At 43.2% G+C, this 20034-nt stretch overlaps 1 protein-coding gene across 1 annotated transcript in view; it reads left to right on the top strand.

Annotated features, from left to right (window-relative positions):
* Window positions 1-20034, top strand: part of LOC136678417 (PDZ domain-containing protein 2-like) — a 143123-nt gene that overhangs the window by 68740 nt on the left and 54349 nt on the right. The window contains exons 4-8 of the mRNA XM_066656472.1: window positions 6817-6962; window positions 9948-10080; window positions 10421-10591; window positions 17409-17508; window positions 18056-18204. Of these exons, the coding sequence (XP_066512569.1) occupies window positions 6817-6962; window positions 9948-10080; window positions 10421-10591; window positions 17409-17508; window positions 18056-18204 (699 nt within the window). The remainder of the gene's footprint in view (window positions 1-6816; window positions 6963-9947; window positions 10081-10420; window positions 10592-17408; window positions 17509-18055; window positions 18205-20034) is intronic.

The raw sequence follows: 20034 nt of genomic DNA, 5'->3' as shown, positions 1-20034 counted from the left end.
GCGGAGGAAAGTGTGGTTTCCTACCATCCTCCAGAAGTTACATAATGCACTTTCTTCAGTGCTGAGCCCAGAGTAGCAAAGACAGATTTTCTATTGTCCTTATAACAGCTCAGTGGAGCTTCACAGTGATTTAGAATGAAAAGTAAATTACTACCTGGTGTTTATTTAATTTCAGAAGAAATCTTGTATCAACAGGTGTCTATGAATATTTGGCCATGTCGCCTACAAATGTGACTGTTCATAATTAGATCTATTTATTCACTGCTGTTTAGTTCTAAGTTCTCATTGGTGAGTGCAAACAGAAAGCAGACGTTAAGCCACGTGCTGAGGAAACATGCCTGTAGTTGTGTTTGGGGCATGTGGAAGAGCCTCGTGGGAATGTGGAGAGCGGGAGGGAAGGAGGGAGGGATCCGGCTGGTTAATTTCAGCACACAGGCTTTTGGTGTCAGTGATTCATCCTCGCCGGCAGCCTTTCATTAACAGTTGCCTGTCTTCCCTCTCAGTTCTATAGAAAAGACTAGTGCCAACATGTGGACTCATGCTGGAGGAGTTGGATTGTTTGCTTTTCTGTCAGCAAGTCTAAGTGCCCTGCTCCATGAGCTCTGGCTTTCTCAGGCTCAGCATGCAAAGCAAGGCTTGACTCCAGTGTTGGTTTAAAGTGATATAAAAACAGGGCTCAGAGTTTAAAACAGAGGCCTGCTACACATTTCTGATCATTAGCATCCTGAATAAATAAAGGACTGCTGTGCTTAAAGTAGCACTTTTTTTTTTTTTTAACGAACAGTTCCCTTGTGGACGACACCCTACAGCAGTGTTCTCCCCCTCTCTAAACAGCCCTGTTCAGAATGTGTGGTTTCAGCACCTGTTTCTTTAAATGATAACGAGCCACTCACTGTTCACCCCAACCCTGAGTGCACAGCAGTGAGGTGTGTGGCGCAGAATCTCTGGTTTTTAGCCGTTTTCGCTTGGTTCTTCGCTCTGTTTTGCTCTGTTTAACCAACAGTTTTGCAGGTCCAATCTGTGATTGGAGACTCAGACGAGGGGGCGGGACCATTCTGAAATGTCTACATAAGAAGCAGTACAAAATCAGAATGCCTCATTTTATCCTAGGCTTTCCAATTTAGCCAGATCACAAATTAAAGACTGTGGTCTTGTTTCGCAGTGTGTGTAGATGTGGTGTCCCCTTTAAATGTGTCACGCCCTTGTCCTGTCGTGTCTGTTTTCCCCACCATGTGCTCTCATAGCACATGGCTCTGTTTGTTATTGTCCGTGTCTCCGCCCTCGTCCTCGTCAGTCTCGTTGGTAATCCGTCCTCCTCGTTATCTGTTCCAGGTGTGTCTTGTCTGTGTCATGTATTTAAGTTCCCTTGTGTCACTTCCTGTTTGTCGGTTATTTGTATTGTTGAGCTTCATGGTTTCCATGGTTTCTTCGTTTCGTTTGGTCCTCGCTTCATTTCCTCTGTCATCATTTAACCCGAAGTTTATCTGTTTCTGCTTTTCCTCGTTTTGTTTTTGCTCAAGTCTCTGTCTTAGTTTCGTTATATTTTGTTAACAAAGTTACTGTGTTTTAACGTGGCCCTGTGAAGGACTGGTGCCCCCTCCAGGGTGTGTTCCCGCCTTGCGCCCAATGATTCCAGGTAGGCTTTGGACTGAATTGGATAAGAGCTTACAGATAATGAATGAATGAATGTTTTAACGTGCGCGTCCGCCTCCGTCAGTCCGCCCCGCGATTCCTGACAAAACGTGTCCTATCTCAGCCCCTTTAGGACGTGTTAAAAGCATCAGTTTCCGAGTTTAAAAAAAAAACAAGAAGGAAGTTAATATGATCTCAAGAACTTAGCTTTTAGTCGAAACCAAACTAAACCCAATCAAACCAGTTCTAGATAGAGTTCTGAGGATGTTATTTCAGCAAATGACAGTTGTGCATCTATCAGCTAGACAGCTCACTCATGTGCCAGTAAAAGTGAGTACATCACTGAGCTTTATCAAAACAGGGTTTGACGCTAACGTTTTGGCATGCAACAGTTATAAAGAATACACTGAGACGTAAATCAACACAGCGTAGTTGTGCGGATGACATTAGATCTCATCCGCTGGTGGTTAAGCACTGTACTGTGCTGCATGATATCAACAACCTGCTTATTTTTAGACCGATCTCTCCCAATAATTGTGTTTTGAAGATTCACGGGCCTCTATTTTCAGCATTACCATGAGCAAGGCTTTGATCCCGCTCTGCTAAAAATAGACCTGCGGATCATCGTAATCCACAAATTTTACCTGAACGTGCCTCTCTTATGAGAATCTTTTAGGAATAAATGTTCCTTCTTTGAAAAGTTAGCGTACTTTGAAGTAGTCTGAGATATTTATATTTCTTTCTTGATGTTCTGCTGCATATTTATTAAAGATGAATGTTGGATTTTAGCTTAATATTCCAGTGGGTAGTTTAGCGGTTTATTATTGCTGGTCGTGGCCGCCTTATTTCCCTTCGTCTTCTTAGTGTCAGCCGTGAAAAGGAGATGATAAGAGTGGGATTTACAAGGGAGTGTTGAAACCCTCCCCCGTTCTGTCTTGTAACTGAGCATTTTATGAGTAGATTAGCATTCTCCCTTCCTTTCATGTGTCCAGGCCAGGTCACGCCTCCAGATTAATGGGTAAAGGGTGAGGAGCATGATGGAGATTACAGCACAAGTGCACACTGACGCTGTCTACTCTACACACCTAAAGAGGATGATTCTTCAAGGGATCTTTAGTAAAGAATATGGTTCTACATAGAACCCTATTCACGAGAATAACCTTTTGCATGGTTAAATGGTTCTTTGCATTGTGAAGGGGTTCTTCAACTTGATGGTGAATGTGCTATATTTGGTTCTGTATCATTTTTAAGTGTCTAGGCAACAGTGAATATTATTAATGTATTAATATGGATATGGTCTCCTTATGCTGCACTAACAACTCTGTGGATGCTTAAAGGCAATGTTGATGATTCTGGAGGACTAGTCTTCTCACAGCATAAACTCCCCCTTGTGTTTGTTTTCTATTCTTCATGTTTTAAGTGGAACAGTGAGTTTAAGCAGGTAGCTGACGGTATCTTGTTTAACTTGTCTGTAAATTAGCTCTGGGCTTTATATTGGTTCATTCTGTATTCTGTTTATAGTTCGTCCTATGGCCTCTCTCTCTCTCTCTCTGTCTGTCTGTCTGTCTCGCTCTCTGTCTGTCTCTCGCTCTGTCTGTCTGTCTCGCTCTCTATCTCTCTGTCTGTCTCGCTCTCTGTCTGTCTGTCTTTCTCTCTCTCTCTCTCTGTACCTCTCTCCATCTGTCTCTCTCTCACTCTCTGTATCTCTCTCTCTGTCTGTCTCTAACTCTCTGTATCTCTCTCACTCTCTCTGTATCTCTTACTCTCTCTCTCTCTCTCTCTGTGTACTCCTCTCACACTCTGTATCTCTCTCTGTCTGTCTCTCTCACTCTCTGTATCTCTTTGTATCTCTCTGTCTCACTCTCTTTCTCAAACCTGCGTGTGCCGTTGCCGTGAAAACACACAGCAACACTCATTTTTTTAAATTACCACAGAAACTCATTCGTAACCCGAGCTGTTTAATTCAGTAGCACTTCATGGAACGTTAGCCGTCTGAGTCAGTTCCACCGTAGGTAATACGCCTGAAACAGCAGAAATAAGTCAATGTTACCCAAATATGGAGCAGGAATAAAGCAACACCCTCAACCCCTTTCATGCTTTTCATCATTTGGAGGTCCTCACGCCTCCAGATTCCATTTATCGGCTTCGGTTCAGCCAGAGATACCCGAGCCATCTCAGACTGAGCCTTTAGTTTTATTTCCCATTCACAGAGCCAGGGCTTTGTATAAACACCAGACATTTTCCATCATGCAAACAGACCGGAGAGCTAGCAAATGAGGTGGAAACATTCTCTGATTGATAAAAAGTGTATTGGATTGAAACGCTTTGATCACTAGATGTTGGAACATTTGCTGTGAGAATTTGTTGGTATTCAGCCACGTAAACATCAGTAAGATCAGTCTGCAATCAGCTCTGTCAGTCATGTGTAGCTACCTCAAGATGTCCTATTTCATCCCAAGCTTATGCATGGGCGTTTATACACGCAGTCCTCACTGGGTGCACCTCAGAATAACTGAATTATTTAATTATAACCAAAGGTTTGGTCATAAAGTATATGAAGAAATGCGGAGTATGCAGGTCTAATAATTTCTCTGTGGAAAACCTTTCCTCGTCTCGAATGTTCCTCTCCTCCCAGTGACAGTAATGGTAGCAGACACTGAGATTAATAAAGCCCTTGGTCTCCAGTATCTGTCAAAGGCAGGTGCTCTCCTAAAACTCTCACTCCTTATTTATAGAGCTCTCCAAAGTGGAAGACGCCTGGATAAAAAACTCCCAGACTCTACCAAGTGGGATGGAAAACACATCAGTTTGCTTTCTTTCCAATCACCTTGAATTTCTCTTTGGCGACGAGGTCTCCTTTTTTTAGGGCGCTGCAGTAGCAGACGAGCTTTCGGCAGACGGCGATGTTTTTGCTGATGAGCGGTAATTGGGGAAGTGGGAGTTTGGTTTCTGTCAGAAATGTTGTTAGTACTTCCTCGCGCATGAGCCATCGCCAGAGCAGAGGAACACTGACAGCCATAATCTAATTGAAGCCCACAAAACAGCTGGTGCTTGGGGGATCTGGGTTTTGGTTTGAGTGTTATGTAATAGTATCTCATCCTGATTATACCTCCCTCAGACAAAGCTTTTGCAATGGGTGATTTCAGCACAGTTTCACATGGAGTTACAACATTGATTTCACTGCATTGCTTTGGAATTGTTGGAGTAGAATTTACACTGTAACTGTTGATGATATTAATAAAAAAAATAAAAAAAAATTCTGAGGATGTTTCCTCATTATTGTGCTGTGTATTGTGCTCTGGAAGCATGTCTGATGAGTTTACAAAGCCCTAGTGTCAATAAACTGTTAAAGGCTAAGCAGCACTTAATGGACCTCCATGAATATTTCACATTTTTGTAGTTCCTGACATATATAAGTATGAATTAAAATGAAAATAGCAGCTTAATTTGCTTTAAAACTGACAATTTTATTAAACTGACGGAAAAACCCGAGCTCGCTACGGAAATTCTTGAACGCAACCATGTAACGGTAAAACACCGTTATGACTGACTGTTATGACAGTATCTCGCTAGCTAAATAACCAACATTATTCATGACAATAACCTAGCAATTAGATAAACTCAAATTTAGAGGTACCGTTATTCTTGTACATGTGATCGAAGTCGAACTCGAATTCATCCGACACTATAAACCTCCGTAAAGCAGCTACGTAGCCGAGTATAATCTGAGCCACCGAGTTTAGCGAGTCAAGCTAACGTTAACTAACACCAACTAAAACAGGTGAAGTAAGTGTCCTTACCCTGTTTACCTCCATGTTACAGAGGCTCTTGAACACCTTTCGTTGGTGTCCTTACATGCCCATATTGTTGGAAAAGCGCCAGTGAAATGAGCTACAGATAACGGAGTGAGCGGATGGTCCTTTCCAAAGTGCCCGTTTAAAGTTGACAAATTTAGTCCATTTTCTGGATATTTTGGGATCTTTGGGCCATTTGTGCACAGATGTCCCACTGTACATTGAATGATTGCAGCCAAAAACAACACACCTTTTCGTCATTTTGCATTAAATTAAGTGCAACTTCTAGAGTTGTTGTCCACCATCTACGTCACAGGCAAGACGCCTATTAGAGTTTCCGAACACCGTTGGGGGGGGACCAACAGTCTTTTAAACCTTATTCCTTGAATTAGTAAGAAATAACATGTTTTCTGACTATCAATAAACACAAGTTAGGAACTCAAATTCCACTGTATTTATTTGTTTGACACTTTCATATCGCTGCTGCTTAGCCTTTAAAAACATAACCCAAAAAACAAAGGGGCTTGGTCCAGTTCTTCTGGAGGTGTTTCAGTGGGACGGCGAGTCTGCCAAAGATTGAAAATCATGAAGAGATAAGGATGTTAGCTTGTTCCTGGTAAATAGGTGGGTAATATTATCTTATTTGGCTGTTTCAGACTACTAAAGTGGAACTGTATCTAAATTCAGGAGAACACTGAATTTAGCGTCATGAAAGTAAACACAGACTGTAAGTGCTACAAATCTAAGCAACTCCAGTTACAAATGAGTTCCTGTGGTAATTCAAACAGTGAATAAAAACTAACAGACGAGTTACATTTCAAACAACATCCTTTTTTTCTTCTTTAAACATTCCACCTTAAAAGACGTTGAGCTGCTGAATGTAAACAAACCTGAGAGAACATAATTTCCCCAGAATCATCAATGCTGCCTTTAACACGGTAAATGACAAGTTCTTACCAAGAACTCTAACATCTCCAAATGCAGTATTTTACTGCCTTATCTACATAGGAATCAGCTTATAGCTAATATTATGGGTATGGGGTGGGCTTTGACTCAGCAAATATGTCCTTCAACTGCACCTGCCTTTGCTCATTTTTGCACAAGATTGAAAAGTGAGAAACTGAAGCACAGTGTAAATATTAAACTTTCTGTATTTTGACCAATTGTCTGTGTTTTTGAATTTTTGAACATTGATGTTAATGTTGTATCTGGTGTTGTAAAGTTAAGCTACTGATTTAGAGAAAGAAGTTGATGTTACTTAAATAAATTAAAGAAATTCCCCTTCGTCTGAAATGGGGAATGATAGAAAAAGTTTGAGAACCACCGGTGTAGAGTGATGTTCCTGCCTGAGCTGGGTCCCACCCTCTCATGCTCTCTCCCTCTCTTTCAGCCGAGGGAGGGCAGTCGTATCTGGAAGATGCACATGGTGAAAGGTCAGGATGGACTAGGGATCCAAATCACCGGTGGCCGAGGCTCTAAACGCTCTCCGCATGGCATCATCGTGGCCCACGTAGAGGAGGGAGGAGCTGCTCAAAGGTAATACCCTGCTCTCTGTACTTAAGTGGCTATCACATGCTGTCGTGGCAACCATGGGCGCCCTGGCGACAAGCTTCATCAGCGTCTCATCCATATGCAGAGCATCGCGGTGACTCGAGCACTCTCCACGCCGCTCATTAATCTTCAAAGCCTCTGTAACATCCACACTTAGGCCAGTTCCAAACGTGCAACAGCATCAGTTCATCAACACTTGCTTAACTGCACTGTTGATTACAGTCCGAGGACAAACTGTTGGAGTGGTATTATTTATTACTGGCTTGTGGAATAATCAGCGTACAGGCTTTTCAGCTGTGTTTAATTCAAGTGTCAGTTCAGGATTTCCAGACAGGCTTCAGTACACAATTTTACACATGTATAGGCTAACTGACCCAAGCCCAGATTCTTCAGGTAGTGGTCAAAGTGATCCCACCACATTATGGTTCAACTGATTTTTTTTTTTAATGGTGGAAGAATTATACTGTTGTCCTTAAAGGAACACCAGGAAAGATTTAGTGTTTGTTCCTGGGCTTCCCCTAGAGTTGCAGGGTTGAATTCACTTTTCCATAACTGTCGTGGTTTCCGACCCTCCAAAAGTTACATAGTGCATTTTCTGCGGTGCTTTTTTCTGAGGATTACAACGTAGAGGATCATTACAGTGATTTAGAAGATGTGCTTTTAAGGTAAACATACTACGTAGTGTTCCTTTAACTCACATTTAAGGTACATTTCATATACAGTTATTTATATATTTTATTTTATATAAGTTTGGGGACTGTCTGTGAGGAGTGTGGTGTGTTCTCCCTGTGTCTGCGTGGGTTTCCTCCGGGTGACTGTCTGTGAGGAGTGTGGTGTGTTCTCCCTGTGTCTGTGTGGGTTTCCTCCGGGTGACTGTCTATGAGGAGTGTGGTGTGTTCTCCCTGTGTCTGAATGAATGAATGAATCCATTACCTAGTTTTAGTGGTGAATAAATAATGATTTTAAATAATTTGTGTTGTGGATTTTACAAACTCATGCAAATCAAGGAGAATCTGAACAAAACACTGTTCTTCAAACTCACTCTCACCTACTGCTTTATAGAAAAAAAAATCTTATTTCTTATTTGTTTTATATTGTTATTTGTTTGTATTTACTGTGATTATATATAACTTTATACAAACACAGCGCTCACTGAGAAGGCATTAGTTTAAATACATATCATTAGCCCAGGGCTGGAGGAATGACCCTGGGCTTTTTTTTTTAAAGCTTGTTATTTGATTCTTACCAGTTTCTAACAGGGTTCAACTTTTGTACAGTTCAGTGTCGTATCAGATAATAGCAATATTAGATTATCCTGCATTTTTGTACTAACACAAAAATGTCGCACCGCACTAATAGGCAGCAACCAGTGAGAAATATTAAATTGTGGGGAACTCCTGTTTCCCTTGAGTTTCTGTACCCCATATTTTCTCCCTCACTCTGCCAACATCTTGCCGGCTATGCCTCAACACACACTGTGTTTTAAAGCGGTAACACTGTAGGGAATTTGCTGACTTGCTTCTTTCTGCGAATCATTAAACCACACATTGGCAGAAACTTGCAGAAGTACAACAAATGAATGGTAATGAGCCAAGCACTGAGCTAGATTACGATCACTTGTCTCCAAACATTTGAATTTGACACCCCCCCCCCCCCCCCCCCCCCCAGGTGATATTCTTAAGTTAAGGAGGAAAATGAGGGTTTGCGGTTCTTTTCTCAGGATTATTTTACAAGCCTCAGGATTTCTGTTTGCTCAGGGTCTTTCTGAAGACAATATATGCAGCCCCTTCAGAGCCCGCACAGTGAGGGTGGGTCATTTCTACTGAGGTCTTCCAGGACTGACGTGCCCCGGCCTCATTTTTAGAAATGATCATTAAAGTTTGAGATGGATGATTATAGGGAACCACAGCCCAGTGGAAACAATAACAGTACAGGCTTCATCCACCTACATATTTTGTATTGTTTTGGAGGTTTTTAAAGAAAACAGAAACACAAGTCCTATGCGTGCAACTAATCACTGCTGTTTAAATCTGAGCTTGTTCAAGGGCATACATCTTCTTGTAACAGTCCGTGATGTCTGTTCCAGTGAAGGTTTGCGTGGGTTTCCTCCAGGTGACTGTCTGTGAGGAGTGTGGTGTGTTCTCCCTGTGTCTGCGTGGGTTTCCTCTGGGTGACTGTCTGTGAGGAGTGTGGTGTGTTCTCCCTGCGTCTGTGTGGGTTTCCTCCGGGTGCTCCGGATTCCTCCCGCGCTCCAAAAACACATGTTGGTTGGTGGATTGGCGACTCAAAATTGTCCGTAGGTGTGAGTGTGTGAGTGAATGTGTGTCACCCTGTGAAGGACTGGCACCCCCTCCAGGGTGTATTCCTGCCTTGCACCCAATGACTCCAGGTAGGCTTTGGACCCACCGTGACCCTGAACTGGATAAGTGCTTACAGATGATGAATGAATGAATGACATAAAGGTTGTGTACGTCTGGTATAGTGTTTCATTGTGGGAGTTTACATTGCATTCTCAGTTCTCCACTCATCTTTTACTAGTTTAATTTCAGTAAGTAACACACTGTTAACTTGTTAACAAGCTGTCAGCTACCATAGAATTTTAAAAGCCTGGAATACTGATGTTTATAGCCGTGTAAAAGCTTACACAATTCTTTTTTCACAATTTACTAAACAGAGCAGGGGCTCCTTTGACCCCAGAGTGTTACTAGCCAGTGCGGATGTCTCTTAGCTTGCATCAAACATCTGGAGGGTCCACTTAAGTCATGTTGACCCCTCTAATGGAGCTGTGTGAGCAACAGTACTAAAATAAGGAGGTGCCTTCACACTCCCAGTTTATTGGCATCATTTATGGCTAATGGGTAGAATTGGGAATGAACAAATTTGAGGAGAAAATTGGAGATAAAAACGCAGAGTGGTGTTCAGGACTTTTCTCTTTATACATCAGATGTTTTATTGCCTTTCTTTCCAAAGGGATGGACGACTGAAGGCAGGTGATGAGCTGCTGATGATAAACGGCCACTCACTGGTGGGTCTCTCTCATCAGGAGGCTGTGGCGGTCCTCCGTTCTACTGCGGGTCTGGTCCAGCTGGTGGTGGCTAGCAGGGTATGGAAAAACATACTAATTAAACTGTGACTATTTATCTATAGGACACCAAGCACCAAGCCATTTTTCCAGCTGTATGTTCCCAGCTTCAATCCACAATCCACTGTCTGTTATTTTTAAGGAGTTTTGCCCATTAAATATTTGTTCCCCTGCAATCCAAGTGTCCTGCTGCCGAGCATAAGCCTGTGAGGCCTCTGAAAAATTGAAGAGGGGGAAACCTTAATGCGCTCGCCGTGTGGCTTTCTTAGATAAAGTTAAAAATAAACGCAGGCTCCTTTTAAACGGCGCTCACTCACTCTGTTTATTTCCTCCCGGCTTGGTGTGTTCTTCACTGTGCCAGGACGAATCTGAGGTGGATTTCCACAAGTACCCATCCACCAGCCTGCCAGACTTGGTGAGCACATGCTCGGACCAGGATGCCCTGCCCTCCCCTGGGGAGGAGAAGGAGAACATGGAGCCGGATGTAGAGGACGTGAGGGGCAGCAGCCTCTCTCTGCCCACCCAGGACTCTGTAAGTACACCAGTCGCTTTATCACCCTCGCTATCTCTCGCTTTCATATCGCCCATCCTCCCTTTACTCTGCCTCTTACTTACAAATGACATTTACAGCTTAGTGGAAACGACTCAGTTGAAGACCGTCTCACATCCTGTTTCGTACAAATAGGTTAGGCTCCAAAATTCAATTGAATTGAGATGTTGCTACTTAGAAAACAAAAATGAAGCATAATACAGAATTAAGTCATAGAATTGGTGCAGATGTTTGTGTTGTCTCTGTGGGATTCTTTATGTAGACGTTTAATCACTGACAGATACTTCTTCAGTAGTCAGCCTCCAATTATTTACATTCAAATAATTAAATAGATATATGCAAAATGGTCATAAATTTGTTTGTACGGTTTTCCTGATCATTCTTCTCAAGATTGTAGCAGGTTTGTACTTTTCTCTACTCTAGGCACAACCTCTAAATTTCGGAGAAGGTTCAGCACTTGTTATTGGAACATTGCTGTGACAATTCGATGACATTTAGCCAAAGGTGAGGTCAGGTACTGGTATTGGATAATGATCAGGTGTCAGGTACTGATTGGATAGTTAGTTCTAGTTTACTAACGTCACACCAACTCATCCCAAAGGTATTGTGTTGAGCGCAATCACTCCTTTGCTTCTCATTCTGTTGGAGATTGTACAAGCATTATTCAAAGTTAAACACTGGTATTAGTGGATACACATATGTTCCTCTTAATGTTCGATCACACGGTCTGACATTGACATATGGCATGTGTAAGTGTGGAGAGGGGGTGGTGGTGAATAAATGTGTTACTGGGTTATTTTTATATCGTCGCTGCACATAAGCACTTTTGAGAGTCGATCTGGATAAGAACGCCTTCCAAATGCAGTAAAATGTAAAAATCTTGCCTAAATAAATTTTATCACAAGTGGCAATTATTGGGGTCCAAGCACTGTCCTTTATTATGGAGTAATTAGAACCAAAAAGATGGGCAAATTATTTAGATTAGCTTAGATCTATATGTAATAGATGTGGGATTGGGGCGGCACGGTGGTTTGGTGCTGAGCAGGTTCGCCTCTCAGAGCTGGGTTCTATCTGGGTGGAGTTTCCATGTTCTCCCCGTGTCTGCGTGGGTTTCCTCCAGGGTCTTAGTTTCCTCCCACAGCTGTCCAAAGAAAAACCTGTTTATTCAAAATATTGACTCTACAGGTGCAGGAAAGACCTTCTTTACCTTCAGTGGAGGTCAGTTATATAAAGATTTGATTATGGAGCATGTCTATTGGTCCATTCATCATGAAATCTTCACACAGTGTGAAGGATAGGTGCTGTATTCAAATGATATAGTCTACAGAAATGGAGATAGTCACTTCCCCAAAAAAACGATGTTTTTGAGTAAGTATGTGATCTGGATTACTTGGAATAGATGAGGGCTGTGGAAAGATCTGTCATAGCTAATGGATGGTGCTTTCTAACATAAATGGAAAATATCCTATATTGCTTGTATCTGCCAAGAATAAAGACTTCCATTATTCATCTACACTTTCATCCTCCTCAGCATGTTGTTGCTGAGGCACAGGCGGTCGTTCTAAATAGGCCAGTGAAGTTTTCTGTTTATCGGTTTGCCTCTTTTTCATCTGTGTCCTGGGGGCTCGTTCCTGTTCTTGCGGTTTATTTTGTTGTTTTTCTGCAATGTATTTTTTCGCCGCCGTTTACTGAACATTCAAAGCCAAAGCATTTGCTCAGATGCATCGCAGATAAGAAATAATTCATTTGCTTTGAGCAAGCAGAGACGCATCAGCTGAGTGCTGTCAGATGCTGTTAGAGTTTAACCGAGCCATGGCTTGATGGAGTTGTTCTCGGTTGATGATCGGCAGTGACGCAGCTGAATAGTGAACACTCAAAAATTAGTGGTAAGTAGCTGTAGTTGGTTTCTCGAATTTGAGAAAGGAATGTCAACAGTGCTGTGTTTCAGAGTCTCTTTGGTGTAGAATAAAATAGGTCACCATCTCCCCCCACCCTTTTCTCTAACCACCATCACTACCAGCCACTTCCAACAGTTTCTCACTGTGCATTCTTGCTTGCAGTGGAATAAAAAAATTAAAAAAAATGCGCTCTCCTTTCCCACCATCAAATTACATTAGCATTCCCGAGCTCCTGCTGCCTTCAGTCGTGAATTGGAGCAATTATACTTGACTTAAGCCTGTTACACCAGACTTCTGGTGTACTTCTGACTGGTAGAAAACAGGAAAGTGTAGAGTCTCAACAGAAGAACTGCTTGCGATCCTCTCACTCTGGTAATGGCCCATTTTTAGGTGGTCAGAAATAGTATTTAATTACTCACTAAGCACTTTTGAGAGTCACTCTGGATTAGAACGCCTGCCAAATGCAGTAAATGTAGATGTAAAAATCTTGCCTAAATAAATTATATCACAAGTGGCAATTATTGGGGTCCAAGCACTGTCCTTTAGTATGGAGTAATTAGAACCAAAAAGATGGGCAAATTATTTAGATTGGCCTTAATATGTAATAGATGTGGGATTGGGGCGGCACGGTGGTTTGGTGCTGAGCACGTTCGCCTCTCAGAGCTGGGATCTTGGGTTCAAGTCCTATCTGGGTGGAGTTTCCATGTTCTCCCTGTGTCTGCGTGGGTTTCCTCCCACAGTTCAAAAAAACATGGAGGTTTGGTGAATATGCTTCTGTCCTGTCCTGTCCTGTCCTAATAACTGTCTTGGTGTGTGAGTAAATGAGTGTGTATGTGAATGAATATCTGTATGTATGAGTGAATGTGTGTGAGCACAGATATGGATTGGCGCTCTGTCCTGGGTGAGGCCCTAGTGCGCGATGCAGTGCTCCAGGTGGACGGTCATTCCCGGTTGAGAGTACACTGTGAGCGTTTGGCTGCCGCTTCTCGCCAGTGTGTGTGTGGATTGAGTGTTGAATGGAATGGAGAGGTCTGAACAGTGCTGATCATAAAGCATCATTGGGTAGATACCCAAGATAGAAAGACGCTATATAAGTAAAATGATAACGATTTCAGGAGCAGATTTGGCAATTTTGAAAACTTTTTGCGCCTGTGGATTGTCTTTTGATCAATTGTAGGTTTATTGGCATTGATGAGTGTCTGAGTTTGTGTCCTTGTCAGGTTTCTTTGTAACCAGCAGGTGTACTACCGTGTGAGGGAGGGAAGAAGGGAAGAACAAAAAGAAAAAAACAAGCAGAGAGAGAGAGAGGTTTGGAGGCAGTGCAGAGTTGTGACTGTCACATTCTGCGAGTCCTGCGAGGCGTGGAGGTGTGTGAGGTTTCATCAAAACCCACGAGTCTGTCTGAGACAGAGCTGCTGTAGAGCGCTCATGCAGGAGACAGGCTCATATCTCCAGCAACCGACAACTCCCTGATCGCCCGAATAAAATCCGAAAAACGAGAGCCTCTTCTCTGAATCGTGAGGCGGCAGCCTTTTCCCACGTGTCACTGTTTAAACATGTTAAGGACACGGGCCGCTAGCTCATTGTTACGAGGCATAACTCATCTGTTATGATCCAGATAATGGAGCCAAAAATTTACGCATGATGTTTGGATGTTTACCTGCAACTGACAAAACAAATAGACAGTGCTCAAGTGGTTCGTTGTGGGGATTTTTATATATACGTTTCGACTGTCGACCCAAACAAGCCACTCCTAACAGTTCATCCCTCTGGTCTTACTCATGTACTAGCAGCCAGATAAACATACATCAAAAACTACCAAACAAATACCAAGAACTCCTGACTTCTACATGATCTTCCTGCTGCACTTTGTTTGGTCCCTCTCCTAAATAAATTAATTAATTCATTCATTGTCTGTAACCGCTTATCCAGTTCAGGTTTGCGGTGGGTCCAGAGCCTACCCGGAATCATTGGGCACAGGGCGGGAATACACCCTGGAGGGGTGCCAGTCCTTCACAGGGAAACACACTCACATCTACTGACACTTTTGAGTCGCCAATCCACCTACCAACGTGTGTTTTTGGACTGTGGGAGGAAACCGGAGCACCCGGAGGAAACCCACGCGGACACAGGGAGAACACACCACACTCCTCACAGACAGTCACCCAGAGGAAACCCACGCAGACACAGGGAGAACACGCCACAATCCTCACAGACAATCACCCGGAGGAAACCCACTAGACACAGGGAGAACACACCACAATCCTCACAGACAATCACCTGGAGGAATCCCACGCAGACACAGGGAGAACACACCACACTTCTCACAGACAGTCGCCCGGAGGAAACCCACACGGACACAGGGAGAACACACCACAATCCTCACAGACAGTGACCTGGAGGAAACCCACGCAGACACAGGGAGAACACACCACACTCCTCACAGACAGTCAGCCGGAGGAAACCCACGCAGACACAGGGAGAACACACCACACTCCTCACAGACAGTCACCCGGAGGAAACCCACGCAGACACAGGGAGAACACACCACACTCCTCACAGACAGTCACCCGGAGCGGGATTCGAACCCACAACCTCCAGGTCCCTGGAGCTGTGACAGAGACACTACCTTACTTCGTCACCGTGCCGCCTCTTAAATAAATTAAATATCCAATTAAAAACATTTTAAATCTAGTCAATGTTTCTAATATTTCTCATTGTGAGAGTGTGAATATGAATTTTATAACATTATCAAACATATTTTCAGACAGTTCTACTTGAGTTAAGTGATTTTATAGAAAAAAACGGGTCTGTTTTAAACATTTATTAAAATAGTAAACACTTTATCATCTGCCAATGCAATAAGAAACTCTATTACTTTAAATCATCCAAAAACTATAAAAACAAAAAAAGTGTATTTACAACATTGTCATAATACATATATGAGAATGAGATGATTTCACTTCTTAAGATATAATTGTTTTGCAGTGCAAGTTTTGAGAAGTTTCTGGAAGACTGTATAACTCTGTATTACGTGAAGTTTGAACGTGTATCGCATGTGAAATTCTTCCACTGTAAAGTAAGGGATTCTTTGAATTCCTCTGGAAATCATTTGCCGTACTAGACAAACAGACTCACTGCGCTTGGAGCTCCTGTGTGGTCTTGTGTGGTCTCTGTTGCTCGCGTGAAATTCACAGCCTCTTCCAGAACTGCTTAATATGTCCAAGCTGTGTCAACAAGAGTATTTTTTTATTATATAACTTCATGTCCCCTCTGCTAAAATAAAGCAGGCATAAAAATCATTGCCATCTTTTAACTGTTCAGATGAAACGTACAGCAAAATATGAAATCACATCTGGAACGAAATGCAGAAACATTTGAGACTATATGGACACATCACCTCCACAAGTCCAAGCTAAAGTGTGTAGGCACCTGCTTATCCCGTGTTTATTCTGTTAACATTCATTCATTCATTGTCTGTAACCGTTTATCCAGTGGGTCCAGAGCCTACCTGGAATCATTGGGCGCAATGCGGGAATACACCCTGGAGGGGGCGCCAGTCCTTCACAGGGCAACACACACAGTCACACATTCACTCACACACATACACCTATGGATACTTTGGTGTCGCCAATCCACCTACCAACGTGTGGTTTTGGACTGTGGGAGGAAACCGGAGCACCCAGAGGAAACCCACGCAGACACAGGGAGAACACACCACACTCCTCACAGACAGTCACCCGGAGGAAACCCACGCAGACAAAGAGAGAACACACCACACTCCTCAGAGACAGTCACCCGGAGGAAACCCACGCAGACACAGGGAGAACACACCAAACTCCTCACAGACAGTCACCCGGAGGAAACCCACGCAGACACAGAGAGAACACACCACACTCCTCACAGACAGTCACCCGGAGGAAACCCACGCAGACACAGAGAGAACACACCACACTCCTCACAGACAGTCACCCGGAGGAAGCCCACGCAGGGACAGGGAGAACACACCACACTCCTCACAGACAGTCACCCGGAGGAAACCCACACAGACTCAGGGAGAACACACCACACTCCTCACAGACAGTCACCCGGAGGAAACCCACGCAGATACAGGGAGAACACACCACACTCCTCACAGACAGTCACCAGGAGCAGGAATCGAACCCACAACCTCCAGGTCTCTGTGTGACTGCGACACTAACCTGCTGCGCCATCGTGCAGCCTTCTCTTAACATGTGTGTGAATAAATATGTTTTCTCCTATTATAGCTCCTACTCTCCTAAGGCTTTAGACTAGATGTTGCAACCTTTGAATTCTGAGAATTAATTCAGAGCCATAGTGAGGTCCGGTACTGCTCAGCAAGTAAATATAGGATTGGGCTCCATCACTCCAGAGAGTAGTTACACTGCTCTAAAGCCCTGTGCTGGGGAGCTATGTACCTCTGGCCCACACACTGGCATTGGGCGTTCATTCATTAGACTCTTATTCTGACGAGATCATTTAAACCATATGCACACAATTGAGATTCCACAGTTCTTTGTGTTTACTTCACTGCTGTGCAGGTTTATTTGAACAACCTTCCAAGGCATGGACATTTCCACACTCTCTCTGTAAGCGGCTGGCCAGGGGTGTTTACCCCCCCCACGTCTGTAGAGACACAAAGTTCACCATCAGGAGTGTGTGCTACATTCTTGAAATACACTGCAAACATTCAGAGAGCCAACTAAGGGCAAGCAAACCTTTCGTCTTTTATGGTCTAAGAATGCACCTCATGCATAGAAGATTTCCCCCTTTTTTTTCTGAATGATGCAAAGGCTTTTCTCTGCCGTTCTTGGCTCAAAGGGATGGTTCACTGCAGTGTCACTAATTCCTTCTATCCTCTGCCCTCTATCCTCTATCAGTTCACAGAGCTGGATAAGCTGGATGAGCGTGGCCGAATGGAGGGACCCAAAGGATGCTGCCGCAGCCCCACGCCTATGAAGTTTCGCAGCAGATCCCAAGGTCAGGCAACACCAGGGTGTCATCTTATATCAAGTCAAAGCACAAACAGAGCATGGAGAATTTGTATTGGGTACAGAGTGGATGGATTCTTCCCTGTAGTTCAGATGAGGCCTTGACTTCTCCAGTCATGAATTAACCAGTGAATCAGAGCATGACAATTAAAGATGAATAGGTTTAGTGTTTTTGTGATTAATTATGTTGCAGTGTGTTTTTAAATAGAAATACAGAGGACTAAATGATTATGAACTAAAAGTGAACACAGTGTCAAGGTTCGTAATGAGACATATTTGGCATGCTTTGGTCAAAATGCCACAAGGATCAAACCACTCAGAATTTTTCCTTGCCCTCGTGAGAGAGAATCACGCCTCAGATCCAGATGTTTTAAACCATCTGGAGTTTTTAAAACACGTCCTTGGAACTGTATTAACGTATTCATTTTATAAACAATAGGTCTTTAGAAATAATTTATCACCGTTATTTGTCACGTTTTCTACAGCTTACGCAGTGTTCCTCATGCATTTATTTGTTGTAACCTTGTCATTTACAGGTGGTGGTTCCCGTCTCGAGTCTGTTGGAGAAGACGATGAGCTGATAGTTGAAAACGGTGAATCAGGAACTGAAGTAGTGGAGAAGCCATCACGTGGCGGGCGCAAACACTCCCTCCCACAGCAGCTGGACACGGTGGGAGTCAGACAGGTCGGTTTCATCCTCAGGTTCCTCTTCTAAATTAGTAATTTTTCAAAACAAATATGAGCAGAATGATTAAAAATGGGTAACATTTGCTGTAGGTCGTGTTGGCATATGATTTAAATATGATACTTTTTTTCTGAGGAATGATCACGGTGAGGAAGTGTTTGGAACGTTAGTTGGACTTGTTTTTATCTTCTTTGTATGAACCAGACCTTGAAGAGAAATTATATGTGTATGCAGTTTTCTGGTCAATATTTGTTGGTAGTTTGTCATAACTAGTAAATTAAGGCCCCAATTATTATTATTTCATTTAAAAACAGCCTTTATAAATCTACAGTGACATTTAAAAAAAAGCCTCTATAAATCTTTACTTAGACTTTTTTAACATAGAGCTGGATGATACGGCCAACATTTATACCACAGTATATTTCTTAATTTTAGTCTATAGGATATAATTCTGATATCGATATGAACAATAAAAAAAGCCACAGTAGCAATATTGGCTTTGTCAATATTCATTCATTCATTCATTCATTATCTGTAAGCGCTTATCCAGTTCAGGGTCGCGGTGGGTCCAGAGCCTACCTGGAATCATTGGGCGCAAGGAGGGAATACACCCTGGAGGGGGCGCCAGTCCTTCACAGGGCAACACAGACACACACTCACACATTCACTCACACACTCACACCTACGGACACTTTTGAGTCGCCAATCCACCTACCAACGTGTGTTTTTGGACTGTGGGAGGAAAATGGAGCACCCGGAGGAAACCCACGCAGACACAGAGAGAACACACCACACTCCTCACAGACAGTCACCCGGAGGAAACCCACGCAGACACAGGGAGAACACACCACACTCCTCAGAGACAGTCACCCGGAGGAAACCCATGCAGACACAGTCACCCGTCGGAAACCCACACAGACACAGAGAGAACACACCACACTCCTCACAGACAGTCACCCAGAGGAAACCCACACAGACACAGGGAGAACACACCACACTCCTCACAGACAGTTACCCGGAGCAGGAATCGATCCCACAACCTCCAGGCCCCTGGAGCTGTGTGACTGCGACACTAACCTGCTGCGCCACCGTGCCGCCCCTTTGTCAATAATGACAAATGACCCTCAGTCATTGACAGATACTGTAAATAATGTATACTGAAATATTGATAATGTGTTTAAAAATCATATCACTGTTATAGAAACATTTTATATTGTGATATATTTAAGCAATAGAGCATGGGAGGGAGTGTGTTACCATGAAATAACAGCACGGCTGTGATGAGGCTCATGCTGTAGTCCATCTCAGCCGTGCTGTTATTTCATGATGACACATGACCTCAAGTGTTCTATTGCTGTTATACAACAGTTCCTGTAATAAATCGTGAAAGATAAGTGGTGTCAAAAATGTTTAGGAAATTAGTAAATCCTTCTGCCAAATTATAGTTCCTCTAGTAGCTTGTTGCTACTTCACAGAAATGAACTCTACTTCACTGCACTCACTGCCCGGACTGGATCAGCCTCAGCTCCCCACTACAGTATCATTAATCTGCCGAGTAAACTACCTGATTTTTATCTGATATTAGTGTTAGTGTTCTGGAGGTGAACTGAAGCTAATGTTCAGAGGACTGATACAGGGTTTGTGAAAAACCCATGCTATTATTGTGAAATAAAGCATGCTTTAGAACACTTCTCAACCAGTCGGAGGGCGTGGCCGGAACTAACTGTTGTATAAATTGATATTGAATTATTGTCCAAGAGCAGCACGGTGGCGCAGCAGGTAGTGTCACAGTCACACAGCTCCAGGGACCTGGAGGTTTTGGGTTCGATT

This window comes from Hoplias malabaricus, chromosome Y (assembly GCF_029633855.1).
Source record: "Hoplias malabaricus isolate fHopMal1 chromosome Y, fHopMal1.hap1, whole genome shotgun sequence".
NCBI lineage: Eukaryota > Metazoa > Chordata > Actinopteri > Characiformes > Erythrinidae > Hoplias > Hoplias malabaricus.
The sequence above is the reverse complement of the archived record's forward strand: the minus strand, read 5'-3'. Positions and strand labels throughout refer to the sequence as shown.